This window comes from Cryptomeria japonica, chromosome 8, assembly GCF_030272615.1.
Source record: "Cryptomeria japonica chromosome 8, Sugi_1.0, whole genome shotgun sequence".
NCBI lineage: Eukaryota > Viridiplantae > Streptophyta > Pinopsida > Cupressales > Cupressaceae > Cryptomeria > Cryptomeria japonica.
In genome coordinates this window covers 741,496,939-741,511,062 of record NC_081412.1, presented here as the reverse complement: position 1 = coordinate 741,511,062, position 14,124 = coordinate 741,496,939, and the positions used below count along the sequence as shown (strand labels likewise).

Here is a 14,124-nt window from a genome sequence, read left to right as displayed (position 1 = left end):
TAGTGGTGGAGGAAGGGGTGTACGCCTATAATCGCATGCACTTCGGACTATGTAATGCTCTTGCAACCTTCCAGAGAATAATTTTACACATTTTCGACAAGATGTTTGTAGGAAACTTCAGGGCATTCCTGGATGACTAGTCGATTTTCAGCGATCAGGACACCCACTTGAAGGCTCTGGGGGAGTGTATGGAGAGGTGTCGGAAGGCTAGGCTAGCCCTGAACCCAAGGAAATGCAGGTTTATGGTACCACAAGGGAAGCTTGAAGACAGACTCGGACAAGATAGGAGTGATCGTTAACATGGAAAGCCCAACAATGTGATAGGGGTGAAATCATTCCTGGGCCATGTCGGCTACTACTGAAGATTCATCAAAGGCTTCGCACAGGTTTCCTGGCCCTTACATAAGCTAACGAGGAAGGGAGAGCCGTTCGTTTGAGGTACGGAGTAGGAAGAAGCCTTCAAGGAATTGAAGGACCGACTGACGAGTGCACTAATATTGGTATACCTTGACTGGAACAAGGAGTTTCATGTACATGTTGACGCCTCCAACTTTGCAATTGGTGCTACCCTCGCGTAGTTAGGGACACAAGGATTGGACCATTCCGTGTTTTTCGCCAGCCGACTCCTGTCAAAGGCAGAGCGGAACTACAACACGACAGAGCGGGAGGCACAAGGGATGGTGTACGCAATACAAAAGTTCTGACACTACCTATTGGCCACGCTGTTCACATTTTATGTTGACCTTCAGGCATTGATGTACCTGGTAAATAAACCAATCATCCAAGGTAGGGTAAGTCGTTGGCTATTACTCCTGCAGGAATTCACCTTCACCATCATCGTACGGCCAGGAAAGTCCCATGTAATAGCCGACCAACTATCAAGGATCAGATTAGGGGAGTCTGCCGAGGGGGTGAACGAGGACTTCACAGATGCACACTTGTTTCAAATTGCGATACTACCAGCTTGGTATGCAAAGATCGGCCAGTACCTCTCTACCTCCACATTTCGAAGAGAGATGCCTTTAGGGGAACGAATTAAGCTGGCACTAAAGAGCAAGACCTTCTAGCTAATCAATGGGCTTCTATGTAAGATGGGTTCCGACCAAATCTTGAGGAGGTGTGTTAAGGAGGAGGAAATCCCTTGTGTGTTGAAGGAGGCACACGACAGGTTGGCAGGCAGACATATGGGACTAGATGCAATTGCAAGGAAAGTGCTTCTAGCTGGCCTATGGTGGCCAACCCTACACACCGACGCTCGAGAGTGGGTGATTGGGTGTGACACGTGCCAACGGGCGGGAAAACCACTCAAAAGGGACTTCATGCCCCTCTTTCCTTCACAGCCACAAGAGTTATTCGAACTGTGGGGTCTGGACTTTGTGGGAGCTTTTGAAGCCAAGTAACATGCACAGGTGTAGATATATTGTGGTAGCCACGAATACCCTCACTAACTCTTTCACAAATGCATTTCCCTTCTTGAAATCAATAGTCTCCAAGTTGTAATGCACCTCCAACTTCAACATGTCATGGATTGTCTTCATTGTATCATTCAAGTCTTCCATTGCCTATTCAGTGGTAGGAGGACCTAAATCAATAGTCTCCAAGTTGTAATCATGGGTCTTGTTGAAAGTTCTTCCCATTTTCTTGAAGATGTTCTTCCCAAAATCTTTTCATTTTCACTCATATTCATTTCCATCATCCGTACATACCATTTCATCCACTCATTTCACACCTTTATTCATTTTCTCCATTTAAAGTCTACCTGCGGTCAGCCATCCAGAACCCGAAATTGGTCCAAAATGCACTCAAAAAAACACTTGTAAATGAGTTTTAAAGGTCCAATTGCAAGTGCAAATTTGTAGATACCCATTACACATATGAAGTTGCATGTTTGTTCCCCGCAATTGTAAGTTAATGCTCTTGTTTTCCCCACACATGTAATGCAACTTCCGTAACCCGAAACTCACTTGTGAGTCCATTTTCGCATCAATTTATCTCTTCCCTTGTCAGTCCGGTTTGCACACACGATCTACCAAATCAATGGATTAAGGCATGGGCCTTATTTTGCAAGAAGATTTCAAGAATGAAGGATGATTCAAAGAAGAGATACAACAACAATTCATGGTTGAGAGCATAAAATGCTTTCAAGACAAAGATGGTCATGACATGAAAAGAGGAAGGCAACCGTTTCCCTCCTGAAAAGATAGTACTACCCCAAGCAAGAAGACAAGGATGCAAGTTCCCGTTCCGGTTCAAGATGTCTTTACCAATCCAAAATACTTCAAGTTCTAGCATCCTGAAGCGACATGAAGATCATCACAGACAAAGGATGATGCAGTTAGAGTCGTGTCTTTAGACACATGGAATAGTTTTAGTTATGCATTTGTAATTTTGTTTTGACAAGTTACATGTAAAAAAATAACTTTGTAATTGCAAGTTAACTCATTACTTGCACTTTTGTAATTACATGTAAATCAACTACAAGTTGTGTTCAATTATGACTGTAGTTGGAATAAGTCATAGTTAGTTATTGAATAAGTCTTGGTAGTTGAGAGAATCTCTCAAATTAGTTGGGATCCTCCCACCTTTTTCTCATGACTCCTCTCCTATAAATACTTGAGGGGGTCTATTGTAATTTTTATCTTTTGGAAAGCAAGCAAAAGCTCTGCCAAATTTATAGCAAAGAAGTCTTTGAGCTTTCATGTGTAAATTCAAGAATTGAAAGGAATAGAAGGAAATTGCTCAAGCTTTGAGTCTTTGTGCTACATTCTTGAGTTAGTGTTCTATATTATCTTTCTTGCAAGTGTTCCTAAAGAGCTTAATCACATCTGATTTGCAGTCTTTGTGCTACAAGTAGTTGAGTTTAATATAGATTAAAATAAATATTTTGTTGAGAGAAGCTGCAAGTCTTTGTGCTTTGACTTGTTCTTAGGAGAATTTAGGAGTAGATTTTGTGGGAAATAGCTGAGAGTCTTTGAGCTTACACTACTTCTCATTGTTTTAAAGAAGAAAAGAATAGTGTTTTTCAGTCTTTGAGCTGTCATAACTTGTTCTTTATAGCATTAGTGTAGAAAAGGGTAGATAGGACTTCACATAATCAAGTCTTTGAGCTTGATATTGTCGTCCCGTCCCAAAGGAAGTGATGGAAGTCTTTGCGCTTTCAAGAAACTTCATTTCCTTTCTCTCATTTCATTTGAAAGTGGTTAATGCTGTTTATATTCAATTGCTATCCTTTTTTGTGAAGAGAAAAGGATATTGTCTTTCTTGAAAGAAGAAGAAAGATTGTTGTCCCATCCTATTTTATTTTCAAAGTTGTAGTTAGATAGGGGGAGCCTTCCCTTAATTAGGAGAGTTTTACTCACGTGCTGTGGTTGAAACCGTAATTTTGTATATTTCCCCAATTGTACAAAATTTTCAACCAACATATTTAGTATTTTGTTTTTGAAGTTTGAACTTTAAACATTATTGAATCTTGATAACTTGATCAGTTGATTGTAATTTTGATGAACATTGGATCGTGATTAAGTTGATTATGAAATGAAATTTTTTTGAAAATTCTTGTTCGAATATCTATATTTGATATTTTGACATTTGTCATTTGAATACTAGACTGTGATTATCATGCTATACATCTTTATCTTTTTGAAACTAATTTTTCAGGTACTACATGTATTATGTCAACATTGCTCCCTTGCCGCTATCCCCTCAGCGTTCCCAAACTTAGGCCCCAAGTAACCCTGTCAGTAAAACTCGTCCCCTCGTCCCCTTGTCCCCTCGAGGAAACATCCCCAAACCCTGTGGAACTTTGATATTATATGATTAAGATGGCTTTGTATATATGTTCTCTAACCCTATATGGATTCGGATTTGGGTACGTGGGTATGGCAAATTGTTTTCCCCTTTGGGTACGAGTATATATATATATATATATATATATATGAATTTACAAATAATTAAAATTAATAGATAAATAAAAATATATTTTGCTAAACATTATTAAATATATAAAAATAAATTTGAAATGTTCAAAAGTAATTTAATCAAATAGTTTGCATGAAAACTGAGTTCTATTGACATAACAGATTATATTGAAAATCATAGAATATCAAGACATCTGAAATTCTAAATGAATAAAGAATAGATAAATCATTACAACCTCAACAAAAATCAACATCATTAAACTTCCAATCGTAGCCACAAAACTTACAAAAAGATTGGATGTATTGAAATTTTCCCAATCACAGATATAGGATGTACAGAAGGATTGGAAATCCACATACCGACAGCAGATATGTCTGATACCTTTAGCAAACACCAGGCAGAGTAGATCTTTCACTACCTTAGCTAGTCTTCTTCAAGAGGGATTTCGTCCTTAGGAAGGCTGATATGGACCAAGTCCAAATCTCCAGAACCTCACAAGGTTACAACCAAGAAATGAATAAACCCAACATGATCAAATAATCATCTTAATCCTCCTTTATAACTTCTGAATGTCCCTTGGCCTTCCATGTACTCTTTTAAAGGAATAATATTAAATAATTACATTAATGGCTTATTAAATAATCAAACATGCTTTTAATTATTTAATTATATCTTAAGCCAAAAGGAGTCATTACAAATTTTTACAAAACTTATACTGTTAAAACCTACGATACGGAAAAGAATAGCATGTTACATATGGCAAAAATGGAAAAATGAAGATTAAACACTGCGAGAAGAACTTTGACGATTCCTGATGATTTCTTGTGATTCCTGGCGAGCGATTCATGGCGATTTCTAACAATTTCTGGCGATTTGTGCAATGTCCCGAACCAGGTATGAACCCATGGCCGAATTGGGCTCGGATCTCGTCCCAGTTCATAACTAGCTTTGCACCTAGTGGCTACGAGACAGTTCTGGTATCGTAGGCTATAAGTAATAATTGATATTGTGTATTGTATTTTGTATAATTGGTCTAACATGATTGCAGGGTTAGAACCAAGATCTCTTTTGCTTTGTATTCTTTGGGTAAAATTTATATCTCTAACTATATTATGTTATTTGTTTTTTTTGAATTTGTGATTCTCGGGCAAAATCTAGACTAATTGCCAAAAGGGGACATTACATTTACTATAAGTGATAGATTGTATTGTCAGTTTTACAGGTTTGCTGTACCTCAAGAATCCTCGTAAAAATGCTTGATTTCGCTTGACCCCCCTTAAGTGCCCTTGTTTGCCTTTTATTTGTCTTCCTGGTTTGCTTTACACTAAGGATGAAGAAATGAGTCATATAATAGATTCAAGTTACAAAGAGATAGAAGAAGTGATTCAGCTTCTGTTTTGGCACTTGGCCCTACTTTTTTTCTCATACGAAAGGTTCGTAGAGCCTAGAAAAATTGATGTTACTAATGTTGTTCCTTTTTTATGGTTTCAAACCCAGGTGAAACTGTTTGATGGATAGAGTTCCAGTTGGTGTAGCCTCAAGTTGTTTGAATCATCTCTAAGTTGGAATGCACTTATTTCTAACATTCTCTATCTTAGTTTTCATCTATGCCATGCCCAAGTCTATCTCAATTAGGTTATTAGCATGTCTTTAGTTTCTTTTTAGCTTCATGAACTAAGAAGTACAGCTGATCATCTAAAGCAACTGAATCATGAAGGTTTTCAAAAATAAATTTGGATGAAAAGATTGGAAACTAAGAAAATCAATTTTTTCTATCATTTGAAGGTTTGTAGAGAAACAAAGAGAAGAAACAGTTCACCTCAAAATTGAAATTTGTAGCTTTTCTCAAGAAAGTATTTATAGGTTCTTTATATAAATCACAGTAATGTGTCTCATTAGTGTCCAAGAAAATATCTAAAGTTTACAAGTTTAAGCATATAAATTCTATCTAGTTGCCGCTTTTCTTGTTTTAAAAATTATGTTTCTTGATATTCAATTGATCATCTGTAATCCTTTGAAATACTTTTCAGAGCATTGAAATCTCAAGTGAGTGATCGTAATTTAAGTGTAGCCGATTCATAAGATTTAGGCACTACTCCTTGTTAGACATGGTTATTTATGTGCTCAACTGTAATAATATGTGTTGTAGACCATATATACTGAACTCAATAGGATATGCAAAGTTGCATTAGTGGATCTGAGTTCACACTACGCACTATGATTTGAAAGTCAAGCTAGATACTTATTATGACACTAAAGTTTATAAACCTGTAGACTCTGAATGGTCCGAAGTAACCATTTGCATAAAACTAATAAAATATTGCCAATTATATTTACAGCCTACATTCCTTTGATACTATTGATTCATGTGATGTTCTATTATTTTAATTATTTTTGACGTAGCTATATTTTCATTAGTTATGTAAGTTGAATACTGTGGAAAACTCTATCGAGTTTAAAACAAGTTTGGCAATGCCTGTGTTTCTGAAAGGTTAGTTGTGTCCTTACAGAGTTTAATAGTTTCCAATATTGTCACTATCATTTAACTACAGCTTGTTCTTTGGTTTGCAGCACTGTACACGAGCTGTGTATACATCTCCAATAAAGACCATCAGTAACCAGAAATATCGTGATTTTAGTGAAAAGTTTGATGTTGGTCTTCTGACCGGTGATGTTAGCTTGAGACCTGAAGCCTCGTGCCTCATCATGACAACAGAAATTTTAAGGTCTATGCTCTACAAAGGAGCAGACATTATTCGTGACATTGAATGGGTGAGTGATATCTGACATAAATTTTCATTAGAAAGGATTGGGTTAAAGTTGCAAAGTTTATATGAAATGTTTTTGATAAAGTTAATTTTGTTAGATATACTTTCAGCTAACACTCTTATATATGTAGGTTATATTTGATGAAGTGCATTATGTAAATGATGTTGAGCGTGGAGTTGTTTGGGAGGAGGTTATTATAATGCTTCCAAGACATATCAATATTGTACTCCTATCTGCAACGGTAAAAATAAATTTTGATCAGTTAGTGATTAAATGTTTTTTGCAACGGATTTCTTTTAGTATGCTATCTTGAAATGTAAAGAATATAGACATGTATTCAAATGCCAATGTATCTGGAAATCCGTATTCCCTTTTTTGTTTTTATCTTGAGAAGGAAGTGAGTAACGTGTAACATAGCAGCTTGTAATGTCCAAGAAATTCGAAAGAAATTAATCAGCATCATTTGGTCAACACCTCTCATACATCTCCTGTAGAATCCTAAAGGAAACAAAAAGATTAAATATGTTGCTCAGCCACACTAGGAGACAAAAGTCACTAGAAGACAAATATGTAAAAGACAGAAGGATAAGTAAATGTATTAAGTATCATTCCCTAGCTGTAAGTATTTATTATTACGCAGCGATGATATTATTAGAGGCTGCAATAAATATTATTAAAGTCAGCAATAAGAGAAAGATTAAAAGCGGTAAATATATCATTTAATGCAACAGTTAAAAAGAAGTAACTAATAAAGCAGCGATTTTGTAGAACAGGAAATAATTAAAATATAATTAAGTTTTAAGCTAGTCATTAGGAGGAATGGTTGTGACTCTTTCAAAGGGGTAAAAATATTGAAGACTGATGACTTATCCCTTATATTGGAGGATATAAAAGGAAGGAGAATTCATTTGAAATGATCATCAGGGGATGGGAATAAAATAAGAATTCTGATCTACAATAAGGAGGTCTAATACTGATTATTGCATCAAATCAGAGTAGAGTTCTTATACATAAATCTGCATTCAACAAGGTTCAGAATCGTTACAGTCTGCAATCTGTATTCATCAGATCAGACTAGAAATATATATGGAACAAGAAGAAATCTGATACAATGCAGTCAGATTCAGGCATACAATTATTAAGTATTACACCTCATGATTTGGTGGTAGGCAATATGATGTGATTCTATATATATAGAGACACACACACACACACACACACACACACACATTATATAATGAGGGAATACAAGGAGGGGAATCAATTATGATGTCCTCTTCTAGGAAAACTAGCTTATGGTGGTGAATGATAGTTCCATGAGGCAAAGGGGATGCAAGGACTGCCCCGCCCTTGGGCTTAGAAGGGAAGGATGTTTCAGACACCCTATTGTAGTATCTTCTCAAAAGCTCTACCATGGTTGACCATTGAATTAAGGAGCCCAATCATTGGGAGGAGAATAAGGATGGCATGATGAAGGGTAACGGTTAAAGGATTCCTCACTACTTACACCACCTCATATGAGATGGTGGAAGGCCATATAAGGCCAAGAGGGATGGTAGATCTGCTCCTCGGTCTAGGGTGGAGGATCTCTTCGACACCCTATCATGTCTCCTTATCCATTATGGTTGAACCCTAATAAAAAATTAGATATGTTATATGATTAAAATGATTATGGATATATACTCTTAAACCCTAGTAATGGTTGATCTTATGAATTGCATCTTCAATATTTGTCTAACATGATTGTAGGATCTCAACAAGGAGTTATTTGGTTTTACATCTTTTTGGGTAAAGTTATATCTCTAACTATATTATGTTCCGTGTTTATTTGAATTTGTGATTCTAGGGTAAATTATATGGTAGTCCTGAAAAGGGACATACCACAACTCCAAAAAAAATGATTTGATTTTATGAAGCTTACATTGTTAAATTTTGTAATGTCGGTCGTAGTATTTCATGCTTCTGATATATATATATATATTAATTTGATTACATATACTAATATGTTAACGTTAACTAATGATAAATAAAACCAAAGTTAACTTATCGCACTCCTTTCGATCGGGTAAGTAAATGGTGACTAGTTTATATACTGTGGTGAGAGGTACGTAGGAAAGAGATGTGTCTTCCCACCCATGTGGGAAGACATAGCTCCTCACTATGTAACCCCTCATCCACTTATATAGCATGCTTACATTGAGGAGGATGTATACACCGAAATTAATAAGTGTGGTGCATCTTCAAAACACGCTATAGTAGATAAAATACAACTTTCAGATCATATCTCCATCTCTTCTATTTTGATCACAAAATTTTGAAAGAAGTTAACATGGTATCATAGTGAAGTTAAGGAAGATCATATTAAATTTCGGTGGGAAGACATATCTCCTCACTATGTAACCCCTCATCCACTTATATAGCATGCTTACATTGAGGAGGATGTATACACCGAAATTAATAAGTGTGGTGCATCTTCAAAACACGCTATAGTAGATAAAATACAACTTTCAGATCATATCTCCATCTCTTCTATTTTGATCACAAAATTTTGAAAGAACTTAACATGGTATCATAGTGAAGTTAAGGAAGATCATATTAAATTTCTTTAACGATCTCATGAACTTTCAGCAGGCTCTTACTAAGATCACATTCCCATAATCCTAATGACAACCGGAGTTAGGTTTGAAGATAGATTAGATGGAGCACCAAATTTTGTATCTTGGAAATTCAGGATCATGCTTGTTTTGAAAGAAAATAAAATTGACTCCCATGTCAAAAATGAAATTCTTGAACCCTCTGATGATACAGAGAAAATTCAGTGGAGCAAGGATAGTGAGAAGGCCCTTAAGATAATTGTGGATTTAGTAAGAGACCACATTGTACTAGTTACTTCTAAATATGAGACGACCTTTCAGATGTTCAAAGCACCAGCTGACATTTATGAAATCAACAACACTAGCAGGGCTCTCACCCTAAAGAATCAACTACACCAAATAAAGATGAATAAAGGAGAAACGGTTACATCATATTTCTTGAGGATCACTGAGCTTAGGGATCAACTATCCACTATTGGACATCTAGTAGACAACAAAGAACTTGCTATGATGGCCCTAAATGGACTTCCGACCTCATGGGAATCGTTCATTCAAGGAATCAATGCTCGTTCTAATTTTCCCAAGTTTGATAGATTGAAAACCGATTGCAATCAAGAGGAATCTTAGCTTGTCACAAGAGGAATAAAACAAAACAATGGTAATGAAGACATTCGAGTTCTAAACTCTAATTCCCACAAGAAAGGAAAGAAGAAGAACTTTAAGAGAAAGAGGGACAACAACTCAAATGGGAAGAGGTCTTCAAAGAAGAAGAGAGACATTTCTGAAGTACAATGTTTTAGATGTGACCAATATGGGCACTATGCAATGAAGTGTTTAGACAGGATCAAACAACAAGCTTCAATGGCAGAAATTAAGAAAGGGAGTAATTCCGAGAAGCTAGTCTTCTACTCAGCCATCTCTAGTCAAATCACCTCCAGTTTCAACACATGGGTGATTGATAGCGGAGCATCTTGACACATTACTGGATTTCGTGAGCACCTAGATACACTTGTGGAATGTTCAAATGAAGAAGTGACAATTGGTGATGACTCAAATTATCCAGTTATGGGAATAGGAACCTGCAATATCAACCTAAAGTCAGGCATATCCCTACAGCTGACTGGAGTTCTATTTGTACCTGGTATAAAGAGAAACCTTGTCTCAATTTCTGCACTTGAAGATAAGGGTTACAGATTAACCTTTATGGAAGGAAAGGTACTTGCTTGGCCAAAGAACTCCACCATCAAGAAAGCCCACACCATTGGAGTACGCCAAGGGAGCCTCTACAGACTTTGCACCACTCCACCTCGAGCCTTGATTCATGAGACTCCAGATTCGAATGAGCTTTGGCACAAAAGATTAGGGCACCTTCATTTCCATGCCCTACCTAAGATAGAGAAGATGGCGATCGACTTACCCAAGCTAAGTCAAAAATCTGAAGGAGCCTGCAAAGGGTGTGCCTTGGGAAAGAAAGAATACTAAAGGGTCTTTTCATTCTAGCAACGGTAAATCCAAAAATGTATTAGAATTAGTTCATTCTGGTTTATGTGGACCCATGTCTGTACCCTCATTAGGGGGATTTTTATATTATGTAATATTTGTAGATGATTATTCTAGGAAGACCTAGATATATTTTCTGACGTACAAAGAGTCTGAAGAAATCCTTTCTAAATTTAAGGAATTCAAAGCTCTTGCGGAAAATATGACAAGTAAGAAAATCATAACCTTAAGAACAGACAATGGGGGGAAATACACTTCTGATATGTTTAAAGATTATTGTATAAATGCTGGGATTAAGAGGGAGTTAACTGTACCTTTTAACCCACAACAAAATGGGGTAGCTGAAAGAAAGAATAGGACTATAGTAGAAGCTGCTAGGGCTATGTTGTTTGACCAAAATATAGAAACCTCATTTTGGGCTGAAGCATCTAGGACAGCTGTGTACATTCAAAATAGATGTCCTCATTCTCTTCTTGACAATAAAACCCCTGAAGTTGCCTTTACTGGCAACAAACTTGTCATAAGTCATTTCCGGATCTTTGGGTGTCCAGTCTATATTCATGTCCCCAAAGAAAAGAGGTCAAAGTTAGAACCTTCTGGAAAGAAAGGAGTATTTGTTGGGTACAGTGAAACCTCTAAAGCCTACAAAATATACATACCTGGTCAAAGACAAATTGAACTAAGCAGAGATGTCATCTTTAAGGAAGACATAGCATTCAGGAGGTCCAAAAGCTGTAATGAATTAGAACACCAAGATCTTCTTATAAGCTTGGATGAGGATTCCACCCCTGAGATTCAGAGGGAGACCCCTAAAGATGCTGAGCATGAAGTTCAAGGCTTACCTTTAGAAGAAAATTATCCCGAAACTAGGAAGAGACAACTTTGGGCTAAAAAGATGCTTCAAGAAGCTGAAAATTATGCTGCTCCAAAGGGGACCTTTAGAGAAAGTAAGAGACCTAACCTATTTTCTAGTTATACTGCCTTGATGAATGAGATCATTGATGCAAAACCTTCTTGTGTTGGAGATGCGCTCAAGCATCAGTTTTGGAAAGATGCTATGTCAGAAGAGTTTCAGTCAATTCTGAAAAATAATGTCTGGGATATTGTGCCTAGGCCTAAAGGCAAATCTGTGGTATCTTCTAAATGGCTCTTCAAAATCAAACATGCAACAGATGGCAGCATTGAGAAGCACAAAGCAATGTTTGTTGCTAGAGGTTTCTCATAGAAAGAAGGCTTTGATTATGAAGAGACATTTGGTCCTGTTGCCAGATACACTTCTGTCTGAGTAGTTTTGTCTATTGCAACATCTAAAGGATGGAAAGTCCATCAAATGGATGTTAAGATTGCTTTACTGAATGGTAAGATTGAAGAAGAAGTTTATTTGGAGCAACCTGAAGGTTTTGTGATTCATAAGGTTGCAGATTAAAGAAAGCTCTATATGGATTGAAACAGGCCCCCAGAGCATGGTATGAAAGAATTGATCACTATCTCTTGGAATTAGGGTTTTCCAAGAATGAAGCAGATCCAAATCTCTACTACAAGGTAATCAATGGTGAATTATTAATTCTTATTCTTTATGTTGATGATCTACTAATCACAAGAGAGGATAATTGTATTTCTCAATGTAAGAAAGAATTAGCGTCTGAGTTTGATATGAAATATTTAGGAATTCTTCACTACTTCCTTGGATTGGAAGTTTGGCAGCAGGCAGATGGTATAATCCTTAATCAGGGAAAATACACCATTGATATACTCAAGAGATTTGGAATGATGGATTGTAGATCCATGACCACACCTATGGAGACAAATCTGCACAAACTAAAGGAAGCAGCTGCAGAATCAGAGTTTGCAAATCCTACCCCCTACAGACAGATTATTGGATCTCTGATGTATTTGGTAAACACAAGACCTGATATATGTTATGCTCTTAATGCACTAAGTTAGTTCATGTGTGAACCTAGGGAAATACATCTTGTTGCTGCAAAACATATTCTGAGATAACTTCGAGGAACTATTGGTTTTGGTCTGAAGTATAAACATGTAGACCTTGACCTACATGGATTCACTGATTTTGATTGGGTTGGAAGCGTAGTTGACAGGAAAAGCACATCAGGATGTTGCTTCAGTTTAGGATCAGGAATGATCTCATGGATATGTAGAAAACAGTCTTCAGTTGCTCTTAGTTCTACAGAAGCTGAATACATTGCAGCCTCCATGGGAGCAAGAGAAGCAGTATGGCTTCGGAAACTGCTTGTAGGACTGTTTGGTCAGCCCTTAAATCCTGCTGTCATCTACAGTGACAATCAGAGTTGCATCAAACTTTCAATGAATCCAATATTTCATGACAGGTCTAAACACATTGAGATACCTTATCACTATGTTCGAGATATGGTGGAAAGGAATGTGATCCGACTGAATTATATTGCTACAGGTGACCAAATTGCAGACATTCTGACCAAGCCTCTCTCCAAGATCAAGATTGAACACTTTAGAGATAAACTTGGTATGGTTGAAAATGTTCTTTAATTTTGAGATAGTCTCATTTATTCTGATATACTAATATATTTAAAGATGTTTAGTGTGTAAACTCTTGTATTTGTCATGTGTGTGACTCCATGACTGCATGGGCCTTATGTGAACATTATTGAAGGGTGACGACTTTTCAATAATGAACACTTGTTTCAAATTGATATTGTAAGGTGACGATTTTACAATTACCAATTTAACTATCTTGATGGATATCATGTGACTTGATATCTGTGGACATGTTGTGATAGTATATATATCTCTGAGACATTATGGTAAATATCTGTTGGTTGATATCATTAAATAAAGCATAATTATGATAGAGATCTTCATGGTGAATATTATGAACATAATATTCGTGGACATGCCATGAAATCATTATTAGTATGGTAGGCATCATGTGACTTGATGCCAGTGCACATACCTTACTTGATAACTATGAGTTATGGTGAGTATCATGAGACTTGATATTCATTGTTGAACCATATCTCTGAATATCACTATGGTGTGATATCTCCTCTCTTCACAATCAATGGATGAATTGTGATGTTTTCTCTAACATGAAATGTGTCCTCACTAGTTAAGAGGGAGTGTTAAATTTTGCAACGTCAGTCGTACTATTTCATGCTTCCGATATAAATATATATATATATATATATATATTAATTTGATTACATATACTAATATGTTAACGTTAACTAATGATAAATAAAACCAAAGTTAACTTATCCCGTTTGATCAACGGTTACACCGTTAATGGTATCGGGTGGTAAAGCGATTCTCAAACAAGTCACACTCCTTCCGATCGGGTAAATAA

General features: G+C 36.5%; 1 protein-coding gene across 2 annotated transcripts in view; it reads left to right on the top strand.

Annotated features, from left to right (window-relative positions):
• LOC131061434 (DExH-box ATP-dependent RNA helicase DExH11) overlaps positions 1-14,124 on the top strand; it is a 334,783-nt gene that overhangs the window by 82,156 nt on the left and 238,503 nt on the right. For both annotated transcript variants that reach the window (XM_057995124.2, XM_057995123.2), the window contains exons 9-10: positions 6,490-6,690; positions 6,818-6,928. In XM_057995124.2, coding sequence (XP_057851107.1) covers positions 6,490-6,690; positions 6,818-6,928 — 312 coding nt within the window. The remainder of the gene's footprint in view (positions 1-6,489; positions 6,691-6,817; positions 6,929-14,124) is intronic.